The sequence below is a fragment of the Furipterus horrens genome, unplaced genomic scaffold, assembly GCF_987537825.1.
Source record: "Furipterus horrens unplaced genomic scaffold, mFurHor1.1.pri manual_scaffold_3, whole genome shotgun sequence".
NCBI classification, from domain to species: domain Eukaryota; kingdom Metazoa; phylum Chordata; class Mammalia; order Chiroptera; family Furipteridae; genus Furipterus; species Furipterus horrens.
Genome location: NW_028327173.1, coordinates 45,426,538 through 45,440,100, shown reverse-complemented (window position 1 = coordinate 45,440,100; position 13,563 = coordinate 45,426,538). Strand labels below are relative to the sequence as shown.

General features: G+C 37.7%; 1 protein-coding gene across 1 annotated transcript in view; it reads right to left on the bottom strand.

Annotated features, from left to right (window-relative positions):
- Positions 1-475: 475 nt before the first annotated feature.
- Positions 476-13,563, bottom strand: part of ALG6 (ALG6 alpha-1,3-glucosyltransferase) — a 40,765-nt gene continuing 27,677 nt past the window's right edge. The window contains exons 11-14 of the mRNA XM_090269559.1: positions 10,165-10,235; positions 6,264-6,332; positions 5,964-6,162; positions 476-1,512 (exon numbers count right to left, since the gene is read on the bottom strand). Of these exons, the coding sequence (XP_090125685.1) occupies positions 1,315-1,512; positions 5,964-6,162; positions 6,264-6,332; positions 10,165-10,235 (537 nt within the window). The 3' untranslated portion in view covers positions 476-1,314. The remainder of the gene's footprint in view (positions 1,513-5,963; positions 6,163-6,263; positions 6,333-10,164; positions 10,236-13,563) is intronic.

Genomic DNA, 13,563 nt, shown 5'->3' with positions numbered 1-13,563 from the left:
TTCTCTGTTCCAGTTATCAGAAGTTAGAACTTCCTCATCATTGATTTAAATCAACATCCTATGTAAAACACAAGTGTGCTCTTACAAAATAAACAAATAAATAAGACTCCACCAGCCAGCCAAGATGCTGACACTTGGGCACACTGATTACAGATGGTGGCCATGGACGGCAACATTCCTGCTGATTCCGCAGTGATTCAAGGCTGCTTTTCTCTGCTGACCTGCCCTTTGAGTCTTTATGAACATTTACTTTGAGAAAGAAATACTTCTTGTTTTTCGCTTTGTCTAAACCCACTCACTTTATCAGACTAAGAAACACATATCTTCTTGCATCAGCCTGTGGTTGTCCAGGTCTAAAATGAGATTTTCTTTGTGTGTATATGTGTTTGGCTTGCATTGTTTTAAAATATACCACCCCTTAGTTAATTTGCTTTAATGGCTGTCTTATGAAAGAAATATATTTATTAAAAATGTGTTGATGGGACAATGATTGTTTTATTTTCATCACACACTAATCAAAACACATCTTTACATGAGAAACTACAACATGGATATAATACATTACTTTTACCAACTGAATACTAGAGTAAAGATGGGCTTTTGCTAATACAGAGAGACAGTGTTAACAGGGTGAAGTTAACATGAAGCATGATATGAAGCAATGCTTATGGCACTGGTAACCTTGAACCATCTTGTAACAAAAAAGAACAAAAGGATGAAATCCTGCATAAGGGCATTTAACTTAAAATGATCCTGGAAATTTAGAACCTAGTGCTTACGAGTAACAAAAAGACTTCACTCAAACCACTTAGATTTAAATCATGAAAACTCATTGTTTAATTACATTAAAGTAAATCAGCATTCTTGGAAATAAATAACAAAGTTTAATCTCTGCCTTGTTTAAAAAAATTCAAATCTGCGCATGTAATAAGGTATGTGCAGACTTCAAGCAGTTTAAATTGCCTTCTCATAGGAATTTAAAAGATTATTACAAATTTAATCGCTGAGATATAAATCCTAAAGAATGAAATACACATTACTTGCCTTCTACCATTAAATGTAAATAAAAGACATTTAAATATCAAAATTAGTAATTTCCTTTAGAAATATGGGGCTAAATTCCCCAATTAAACTCACTGTATTTGTAATTTTTTTAAAAAGATTTTATTTATTTTTAGTGGAGGGGAAAGGAGGGAGAAAAAAGGAGAGAAACCTCAATGTGTGGTTGCCTTTCGCGTGCCCCCAACTAGGGACCTGGCCCACAACCCATAAAACCTTTTAGCGCTGTTCACATTTTCACATTTGGGGATATAGCTAGTTGATTTTCTTCTGATTTCTTCCACTTTTGGAATTCCACAAGATTATAATGTTAAAGTATATCAAGAAGAACAGGAATTTCAAGCAGGATACAAAGCACATCAATACGGAAAATAAGTCTGGGTATTTCTGAGGAGGATCCAATGTTACAGTCATCAGTGTCAGAAGGACCATTGTGATTACTGACAGAAGAAACTGTAAGGAGGAAAAGAAGTATTATTAAGTAACACTAGTTAAATGCACTGGTAACACTCATTTATAGCTGTAACTCAGCAGAATTGCGGGGGAGGGCTGGAGGGTACGATTTTCATGGTGGAGCTCAGCCCCAGCTGCAAGTTAGAATCACCTGGGGTTAAATCTCTCAATGCCCACGCCACACCCAATACCAATTAAATCAGAGATTCTGGGGTAGGCCTTGGTATTTTTAAAAATTCTCTAAGTGATTCCCATGTGTAGCGAAAGCTTGAGAACCCCTGTCATACTTCATACCTCCCAGGCACTGAAGAGACTTATCTGGAACAGATAATGCTAGTGTGAGTAAATTCACAGCATGCTCCAGGACCCTATGTCCCTACAGGATATAAAATTCTAAGCTAATCTAAGAACCCATTTAAGGCAAAGTTATCTGGCAAGTGAAAAATTATATTTCATGCTCACTACGCTTTCAATGAGCTAGTGCTGTAGTAAGCATGGTAGGCCCTATGCAAGAAAATGTCCTCTGGCCTCAGAGTTTTCAATTTAATTAGGGGAATGCGTGAACTAGTTAAATAAAATCACAAGGTCACATTTTACTAAATGCCAAAATGAGGAGTAAAAGTAATTGCATTCACTGTAATTATGTAGCAGTCAGGTTTCTTCTCCAGGCCAGTGCACTGTACAACAGGACTTCCGCAATGATGGAAATATTCTATACCCGTGTGCTCCAAATAGGTAGGTGCTAACCACATGTGACTACTGAGCATCTGGAATGGGCTTGCTGCAAAAGAGGAGCTAAGTTTTTTATTGTTTTAATTTTGCTAAGTTTAAATTTCCACATGCGTCTAGTGGCTACTGTACTGGAGAGTTTAGCTCTATACTATGAGCTCCTTTAAGACATGGACCAGCCAGCTCTTATTTATTTTACTCCTAACATAGTATGTAAGTACAGACACTGCTTAAGTGAATGTATAAAGCAAGCAGTAAGCAACAGTTACGGACTTTCATGAAGGAGGCGGGACATAAATGGAACCCTAAAAGATGCTTTCATGGCTATACCATGAATAGAGAGTAATGCAGCGATCATTCCAGATGGAAGAGTGGGATGGATGAGAGCCAAAAAGGCTTAGAAACAGGTATAAATAGAATACAGGTATCCGTCAAAGGGTAAATCCCTGAGACTTGGGGAGAGTGAAAATTTCTGAAGTGAAATCATCAAATTAAACTCAAGAAATATGGGACTGATTGAAATGTCATAGCACTATGAATTTGAATCAGTATTAAAATACATACTAAAATTCCATTTTTTTAAAATTTGTTGTCATTTTTATTTTTATTTATCTGTTTTTAGAGAGCAGTGAAAGGAGAAAGAGAGGGAGAGAAACATCACTGTGCGGTTGCCTCTCACTCGCGCCTCCAACTGGGGACCTGACCTGCAACCTAGTCATGTGCCCTGACTGGGAGTCGAACCAGCGACACTTGGCTCGCAGGTCGATGCTCAATCCACTGAGCCACAGCAGCCAGGGCAAAATTCCTTCCATTTTTAAACAAACTCCATTGATTACCCCCATTGTCTGCTCTTTTTTACAGCAAAGTTTCCTAAAAGAATTGGCTATAACTTGGTGCATCCAATTCTTCCATTTATTAGTGATCCCATACCAACTAGGCTTTTACCTCAACCACTCCAAGGAAACTGCCCTGGTCAAAGCTCTGTAATAACCTCCACTGTACGAAATCAAATGTTCACTTATTATTGCTTTATATGATCTCCCAGCAGCATCTGAAATAGAACAACGCTCCCATATCCTTGAAACTGCTGTCCTTCCATCTCACTAGTTAATCCTTCTCAGCAGCTTTGCTGGTTCATTCTCATGTCCCCTATCTCTACGCCTTGTACTATCCCAAGGCTCAGTACTTAGTCTTGTTAATCTATACTCACACCTTTGGTGAGCTCATTCAGTGACATGACTACAGTAATTATTATCTATATGCCAAAGACTCAGATTACTGTCTTCATTCTAGACCTTTCCCTTAAATTCCAGATGTATATATCCAAGTGCTTCTTTTTTTTAAAAATTCTGCCTACTATACTTTTTTAAAAAAAATAATTTATTTGTTTGTTTGTTGGTTGATTTTTAGAGAGAGGGGAAAGGAGAAAGAGAGGGAGAGAAACATCACTGTGTGGTTGCCTCTCACTCGCACCCCCAAATGGGGACCTGACATGCAACCTAGTCATGTGTCCTGACTGGGAATCGAACCAGTGACACTTGGTTCACAGGCCAACACTCAGTCCACTGAGTAACAGCAGCCAGGGTTCCAAGTGCTTCTTAATATCTCCATTTGGATATCTAATAAGCATCTAAAACTAAAAACACATAAAAGCTATCTTTAATAAGATTAACGGCTGACTTCTCATCAGAAAACATGGAGGCCATAAGGCACTGGGAAGTATGACATTCAAATTGCTAAAAAGAAAGAAGAGACAATCCTATTTCTAGCAAATGCACCATTCCAAAATTTAAGAGAAATTAACATAAAACAAAGTCAATACATTTAAAAATACCAAAATAATACAAAGTATGTTCTACAAGCATATCAAAATTAAACTAGAATACAAAAACAGGAAGAAATCTGGTAAATCCCCAAATATTTGGAAACAACAGATTTCTTAATAATTCATGAGCCAAAGAATAAATCACAATGAAAATGGGCTATATTTTTAACTAAATACAACATGTCAAAATTTATAGAATGCTGCTTAAACATGGCACAGAAGGGAATTTATGGATTTGAAGGCCTATGTAACACATGGAAGAAAGCTCTCAAATCAATCGACCTTTAAGAAACTAGATGAAGAGTAAACCAAACCCAAAGCAAGCATAAGAAATAATAAAAGTAGAACCAAAATCAATGAAATAAATAAGCCAGGCAGAGAAAGATAATACCATATGATTTCACACATGTGTGGAATCTATGAAAAAACTGAACTAGCAAGCAAAATAGAGACACATAGATAGAAAGCAGGATGACAGCTATGGGGTAAGGGGAGGTTAAGGGGTAGAGGGACTGAGCAAAAAGAAAAAAGGACTCATGGACATGGACAACAGTATGATGATTGCAGTGGGGGAAGGGAGTATAAGACTCAATGGTAATAAAAATTACAATAAAAATACATATTTTTTTAATAGAGAAAATCAATGATTAGTAGTTGGTTCTGTAAAACAGTCAATGAAACCAAGAACCTAGCTAGACCGACCAAGGGAAAAAGAGAAGGCACAAATTCCCAAAATCAGGAGCAAAAAATAGACATCACTCCTTACCACATATGAAAATAAAAACAAATGATAAAGGACTACTATGAACAACTCTAAGTCAACAAATTAGATACCATAGATGAAATGAACAAATTTTAAGACACCACTACAAATGTCTCAAGAAATACAGAAAGTCTAAATAGACCTATAACAAGAGATTGAATTAATCATTTTTGAAGTCCCATAAAGAAAGGTCCAGGCACAGATGGCTTCACTGGTGAATTATACCAAAGGTTTATAGAAGAATTAATAGCAATCCTTCATAAACTCTTTCAAAAATTAGAAGTGGAACACTGCCCAAATCATTCCATGAGGCAAGTATTAATATTAACCCTGATACCCAAACCAAAAAAAGATATCACAGGAAAAGAAAACTTCAGATCAATATCCATTATGAATATAGAGGCAAGTCTACAAATGCTGGCAAACCCAAACAAGTGGCATATAAAAAGGATACGTACGTCATGATCAGTGGGCTTATCCCAAGAATGCAAGGTTAGTTCAACATACAAAAAAGCAACGTAACATGCCATATTAATACAATAAAAGGAGGGAAAAAAATCACATGCCCATATTATTAGATACACAAAAAGCATATGACAAAATCCAATAGCTTTATATGCTAAAAAAAAACACTCAATAAACTAGGAATATAAGAACTTCCTAATCAAGGCCATCTATAAAAAAAACTCACAGCTAACATCATAGTTAAGGTAAAAGACTAGATGCTTTACCCCTAAAATCAGGAAGAAGAAATGTTCACTCTGGCCACTTGGATTCAACATTGTACCAGAGATTCTACCCAGGGTAATTAGGCAAGGTGTTAAGAATTAAATGGCAGCCCAGACCAGTGTGGCTCAGTTCGCATTATCCCACAAAGTAAAAGGTCACCAATTAAATTCCTGGTCACAGCACGTGCCTGAGTTGTAGGCCTAGACCTGATTGGGGCATGTGTGAGAGGTAACTGATTGATGTTTCTCTCTCACATCGATGTTTCTCTCCCTCTCTTTCTCCCTCCCTTACCTTCTAACAATAAATAAATTCTTTAAAAATAACTATAATATAAAGTTATAGTAATCAAGACAATGTAGTAATGGCATAAGCTAAGTACCATTCCTTAAAAACTGAACAACTCACCAAACAGTGTATAATTCTGGGAAGAAATGTAAAACATGGAAGATATTTCCTAACAGAAATGGAAAAGGATTTCAGCTGTAGTTCTTCTTCTGAAGTCTTTTCAAATATTGAAAAGGAAGTTGCACAAGTTATAAAAAATGCCATCATTGTCACAACTGTGGGCATTAGGAGGTCATCCTTCAATAGAAGAGGTAGCATACTGTAAGAGAAAACAGAAACCATAATCACTTTGTAAAAATGTTTTAAATGAGTTTATAAGAACTATACTGAAAATATCATATGGAAATTGGTTTGACTCACCTAAATGTTGACACAAGTAAAAACCAAGTAGACATAAAAGGAATTTCACTTAAAACTAAGCAGACAGGCCTAGATATAATAAAGAAAAAAAATACTTTAGTCTTACAGAATATAATTTCAAGTCTTGTAAAAAAATATAAACATATTTTATGCCTTATTTTCAGGATAGCTAAAAGAACAAAATTAAAAACAGCCAGCAAGGTCTTCCTGTGGATTACTGATTCATTTTTTTATAGCTATCAATCCAAAGTAAATGAATCTAAACGCAGAGAAGGTGTCAACTACTTAAAATAACTGGAAAAGTGTTCTTCCAGAATTCGCTCTACCAATGGAATATTTTTTCTGTCATACAAAAAACAGCTTTAAAGAAAGTATCAGATACACAGATCTAACCAGAGAAAGACAGCTGCTTCAATATATTTGATCCTACTTAGTAAACATGAAATGAATTTCCAGTATAGTAGTTTTCACACTTCTTCGTTATGATCCTCCACGTTACATAGTACTCAGCTAAATTAAAAACTAAAGTTGTAACAGACAGGATCATCACCTGCCACTAAAGAGAGGACAACAGAGGCAAAGAACTATACAGGGAAACAAGTTGATGACAGTAGAATAAATAAAAAGAGGAAAAAAAAAAACAGTATGAAGAGGCTACATGAAAAGAGCAATAGTACAGGAACAGGAAATGTAATGCCAATAAATGGAGACACTGACTTTACTAAAGAGCTGTTTAGGGTAATAAGCCCAAACTCTGCAACCTTCTTACCACCAACCCCTAGTCCCATTACTTTCTAGATTCAACTGTGACAATAACGCTCAAGAAGGGGGCTAGCCAGAAGACCTGAGTCCGAGTCTCGTCTCTGCCACTTACTTACCGTATGTGCTTGAATAAATTATTAGTTTAACCTTTTTCTTATGTGTAATTGAAATAATAATATCTTGTATTGTTAAGTAGTTAAAAAAAACTCTTTATAAGTATTATCTAGTATTCAGGGCCTAAGAGCTAATCTGAATGGTCAGATTATAGGTCACTGAATGGGCTGGGCTGCCTTTCTATGGGATAGAAATTCTAGGGAAAATATACATGTTTGAAAGCAATACCTCTCTACAGTTCTATCCCCTGGCACTAGGGATTACTGTGGGGTCAGCCTGGCTTCATATAATAGTGGTAACTGAGGTTTAGACTTAGGAAGATGAAATCAAGCTGTCCTCCAGACTGAAATGATATGAGACTATTTTGTTCAGAGTAAAGGGGCCTTCCACACAGGCCAGCCCACTCACTATAAAGCTGTACACTGAGGTTTTATTCCAAAGCTCCACCTTCCATTTGCCATTGGTCTATCTGTACATTATCTTCCATAGGCACCTAGCAAACAGGGTGAGGGGTATAGAGGTTGTGGGTTTGGATTCAAGTATTCCAATGGGTTCTGGGAAAATATTGATACTATTTTAATATTGGGATAATATACCCCTGTCACCCAATTTCTATGAAGACCAAGAAAAAAATTTAATGCTCCTAAAACAAAGTAGTCTAGTTAGAGATTGCCAATAGGGTTTAACCAAAGGTTCTGACAACATGCATAGAAAGGAGCCAACATATGAAAACCTCTGAAGAGGTGACAGGAGAGAGAAGCAGGCTGTTGAATAGATATGGAAATGAGAAAGGCAAAGATGACAAACAGCTCCAGTCTGAGGAAAGCCCCTTTGGAAGACATATTTTTTATTAGCATATAGAATATATAGGAAGAAATAGAAAGAAATAATAAGTATATCAGTAATAATTCTATGAAATATTTTTTCATTTAAAATATAAAGAAGTAAAATTGTAAAAGATCATCGTTCTGAAAAAAATGTAATTTAAGAATTAATTTTGAGAGTGAATCCTGACTTCCGGCCAAGATGGAGGCGTAGACAGACATGCTGCATCTCCCTCCACAACTAAGAAGGAATACAACTACCTCAAAACTAGAAACAACCAGAAGTTCCAGAAAATCAAACTGCATGGAAATCCAGCAAACAAAGATATAAAGAAGGAATACTCATCCAGACAGGTAGGAGGGGCGGAAACAGGGCGGAGAGGACACAGTGTGGCCGGCAGAAAACGCAGTCACAAGTTTTAAAAAGTGAGGAGGGACATCTGGGGAGCGTTCCCAGCTCCTCACCGGACCTCGCAGCTCACGGTCCCAGCACCGGGGAAAATCAAGCCTGTTTTGTACTGTGCAGACCAGTGAGGGTTGGGGAGAAGGCACAGACTGGAGGTCTCTCAGCAGAGTCCACTTGTTTGTTTAAAGGGCCCCCATGGTCCTAAAAAATCCGCAGACCCACCCACTCTGGGGACAATGGCCAGGGCAGCAGCTAGAGGGGCGCCAGTCCGGTGTGGAAGTGGGAGAGGTGCCTGGAAAAGGGGCGAGTGCTAGGCAGGCAGCATTGTTCCCTCTTGGACCCCTCCTCCACATACAGTGCCACAACATGGTGAAACAGGTCGCCCTGTACTGACGAATGCCTAAGGCTCTGCCCCTTACAACATGACAGGAGTGACAGCTCTACCTGGGACACAGAGGCAAACAAACACAGAAGCCTGTCAGAATGAGGAGACAGAGAAGTATGGCCCAAAGAGTGAATGGATCAAGGTTCCAGTGGGAGAACTAAGCAATGAGGAGATAGCCAACCTCACAGATGAGGAGACAGACAACCTAACAGACACAGAGTTCAAAATACTGGTGATAAATATGCTCACAGGCTTGACAGATATGCTTGAGTACGGCAGACGCATAAGAGAAGAAGTGAAGGCTATGCTAAGTGAAACGAAGGAAAAATCTACACAAAACCAATGGTGTAGGGAAGGAAACCGGGGTTCAAATCAATGATTTGGAACATAAGGAAGAAAAAAAAAGTCAACCAGTGCAGAATGAGGAAGCAAGAATTGAAAAAAATGAGGAAAACTTTTCAAATTCTGTGAAGGTGAAGGACATACAGATCCAGGAAGCACGGAGGTTCCCAGGCGAGCTGGACCCAGAGGGGACCATACCAGGATGCGTCATGATCAAGATGCCAAAGGTGAAAGATAAAGAGAGAGTCCTGGGGGCAGCAAGAGAGAGAGGCAGAGAGTTGCCTACAGGGGGGTGCCTATAGGACTATCAGCTGATTTCTCAGAGGACACTTTGCAGGCAGGAAGGGACTGGCAAGCAGTATTCAATGTGATGAAAGGCAACCTGCAACCAGGATTACTCTACCCAGCAAGGCTATTATGTGGAATGGAAGGGCAGATGAAGTGCTTCCCAGACAAGGTAAAGCAAAAGAAGTTCCTCATCACCAAGCCATTATTATATGAAACGTCAAAGGGACTTACTTAAGAGAAAGAAGATCAAAACTATGAACACTAAAATGACAACAAACTCACAACTATCAACAACTGAATCTAAAAAATAAAAACAAAGTCCAACTGAGCAAACCAGAACAGGAACAGAATCATAGGTAGGAGGATCATCTGGAGGGTTATCAGCTGAGAGGCGGGAAGGGGAGAAATGGGGATATGGTGCAGGGATTAAGAAGCATAATCGGTTGGTACAAAATAGACAGGGGGAAATTAAGAATAATATAGGAAAGGGTGAAGCCAAAGAATTTATATGAACAACCCATGGACATGAACTAAGGAGGGGTGGACTGCTGGAGGGAATTGGGGTGCTGAGCAGAGGGGAGCAAAGGGAAAATAAAATTGGAACTACTATAACAACATAATTAATAAAATATACTTAAAAAGAATTAATTTTATGCAACTATGTAACATTTGTGTACTTGTGTTTTGCATTTAGGTAATTATATGTAAGTAATAAATTTATCTATTATAAATACATAATTAATAATAAGTAAATAAAACACTTGAAACATTTTTACTTACAATGATACCAAGAGAATGGACTTTTCATGTACGTGGAAAGAAAATAAAAAGAATGATAGTGCACAGGTAACCTTTAAGAAAAGGAAAAATGAGAAAAATAAAATATAACAACGTATAAAATAAGATAGCAATTTAATTATGAGTGTGAATAAAAATAATTTCAAGTAAAACTTTAAAGTTTACTGTATATTTTATTCAAATATGTAATCAAAATATTTTTGAAAAAACTGATTATAACACTATATTTAACCATCTAAAATAAACTCCTTGAAATTGTTATTAATAAACAAAACTACTAAATACTTCAGACACAACAGTCATACCATCATCCTCCCTTGGACTCTGACAATTTAAATTAAAAAGCATGAAGGAAAAGGTCAAAATCTAAAACTGGCAAAACAAATCTATTTCAGTGTTCTTAAAACATGCATTACAATAAAATATATTAAATGTTTTATAATCATTTATATAATACATATGATTTCACCGATATGTGGAATATAAAACAAAAAGTAACAAACTAACAAAACAAAAACAAACTCATAGATATAGACAACAGAATGGGGGTTACCAGAGGGGAAAGGCGGTAAAAGTGAGGGTGACCTGGGTCAAATACCTGGTGACCCAAGGAAACTGGATTTGGGGTGAAGACTATGCAATAGAGTACACAACTGCTGAATTGTAATCTACACCTGAGAATTATATGTTATTAATCAATGTTACCCCCAACAAATTCAATTTTATTTTTTATTTTTAAAGATTTTATTTATTTTAGAGAGAGGGGAAGGGAGGGAGAAAGAGGGGGAGAGAACATCAATACTGTATGTGGTTGCCTCTCGCACACCCCTAAATGGGGACCTGGCTGCAACCCAGGCATGTGCCCTGACTGGGAATCAAACCAATGACCCTTTGGTTCGCAGGCTGGCGGTCAGTCCACTGAGTCATACCAACCAGGGCAACAAATTTAATTTTAAAAGAAAAAAAATGAAACACTCACTTCAAAAAACTATAGCAATCATTTGTTATTTGGAGTGTTAAGTAAAAAATTACTTAGATCTATTTTCAGAAGTTTATATTCTGAATATTAGACATCTATGTATATACATCCGGTCTAGTTGTTTAAGTAAAACTCGTGGGTCACCAGCTTGTACATGCTGCACATCCAATCCCCCAGCCAGCCCTCCACACCGCCTCCTACATACACTATCCACCCGCTTCTCTCCGTTCGCTCTGCTGATGGTGGTGGGCGGGTGGGCTGCGCCTCCCCCACCTCTCTCTTGGGCTGCTGCAATAGCCTCCTCATTAGTAACACTCCTGCCTCCTTCCAATCCACTCTCCACTCAGCCGCCATGTCAGATCATGTAAATTTCCTTGTTTAAATTTCTTCAGTTGCTTCTCTTTGAATAAAATCCACACTCCTACATGAGCTGGGTCCTGCTTTCCTCTTCTGGTCGATCACTGTCCCCTCACACACTTCACACTAGCACTTCACACCTGTGCCTTTATGCCTCGAACATGCCAAATGTCTTCCTGCCTTAAGGAAAAACTTGCTTCTATCAAGTCAGAGCTCAGATCTTCTTGCGATCAGCTCTTTCTGGCTGGCCATTCAGTTCCAGGCTCAACTGTCACTTCCCTCGAAAGGCCTTCCCTTGCTCAGTCTAAAGTAGTGCCCCCTCACCATGCCCCACCAGCATCCTTTTTACATAACACTTTTCTTCATAGCCCTCATTACTCCCAGATACTTTCTCCTTAACTCATTTATTTTGTTCATTGTAATTCTTCTGCCACCAGCATAAACGGCCCCAATTAAAAGAGCAGGAATGCGCCCTGGCTGGTGTCGCTCAGTGGATTGAGCGCCAGCCTGCAAACCAGAGGGCTGCTGGTTCAATTCCCAGTCAGGGCACATGCCTGGGTGGCAGGCCAGGTCCCCAGTTGGGGGTGCACGAGATGCAACCACACACTGATGTTTCTCTTCCTCTCTTTCTCCCTCCCTTCCCTCTAAAAATAAATAAATAAAATATTTTCTTTTTAAAAAGAGAGAGCAGGAATGTGAACTGTCATTCACTTACATGCCAGAACTGTCCCTGGAACTCAATACATACTACTTGAACAAATTAAATATAAGTCATTTTGCTGCTATAAATAATTAGTATTCATACCATCAACTACCTCCATTATAGACTTCTATTGATAATTGAATTGAGAATATTTCAATCTTCATTGAAAGGAAAACACTTTAAAGTAATTGAAATGAGAAATGTTTATAAAGCTCTCAGCAGTATTCAACAAGAATTCAAAACATCACCAACGAAAATAAAATAACAAGTCATTAATATAAATTTTTAGTTTTTTAAATATAATGACTTGTATTAAAACATAGCACATAGAATAAAATTAGGAAACTCAGCAAAAGAAAATCTTTTTTCTGGCTTTTAATCCCTAAAAGTCAGTCACTCTAGCACCGCCACAGTTACTCAAACTCTGAAATTCCATTCCATCCTCTTAGAAATATACCTTTATTTAACATGCTATTTCCTAGAAAAACAACATTATCTTGTATGAGCTTGCAAATATTTCAAGTTAGGCATATTAAAGACATCAGAGCATTACTAACCACATCCTTCCTATCCTGAAAGTCCTATAGAATATTAACTACAATGACTTAAGTGTGCTCAGAATTCATTCACAGACTGAAACAACAGAAATCATCAATAAAAAGGGAATCAAAAGAAGAATATAAAGCTATCTTTTTTACTTCGTGGTACCCATATGCACTTTCAGAATATTTCACTGGTATGCTATGTTCTGGCTTGCTCTTAGAATGCAATGTATGTATGAAACCCAGAATTGAAACCCGATTTCTAAAATGTTGTCCCCTTATAAAGTCCACTGACTTAGTGTTTGCATAAACCATATTTTCTCGACATATTAAAAGATATTTATAAATGCCATTTTATAGGCCAAGGCACACAGAAACAAAATTATAAGTACCATGGAAATACAACCTGGAGGAAATTGTGAACCCACTCAGAGAAACTCTAAACTGAAGGACATAGAACCAATGCATGCATCTTCAAACTGGCACAAATCATCTTCCTAAAACAGAAATCTGTCCCCTCCTCTGCTTAAAAATCTTTTTCTTGGCTCCTTTTGCACACAAATCCAACTGCAACTTACTCAACCCGACATTCAAACTCTTATACAGTTCCATGGTTTTTGACTCTGATCTCTCACTAATCCTCTCAACACATACACACACACACATCACATAAATTTCATTATTCAATAGCCATTCCTAGAGCATTCCCTATTGTTTCTCACCTCTGTACCTTCAAACTCTTCCTCTCTCTTGAATTCTCTCCTGTTATATAACCTATTCCAGATCTTGCCCAGCTTTTA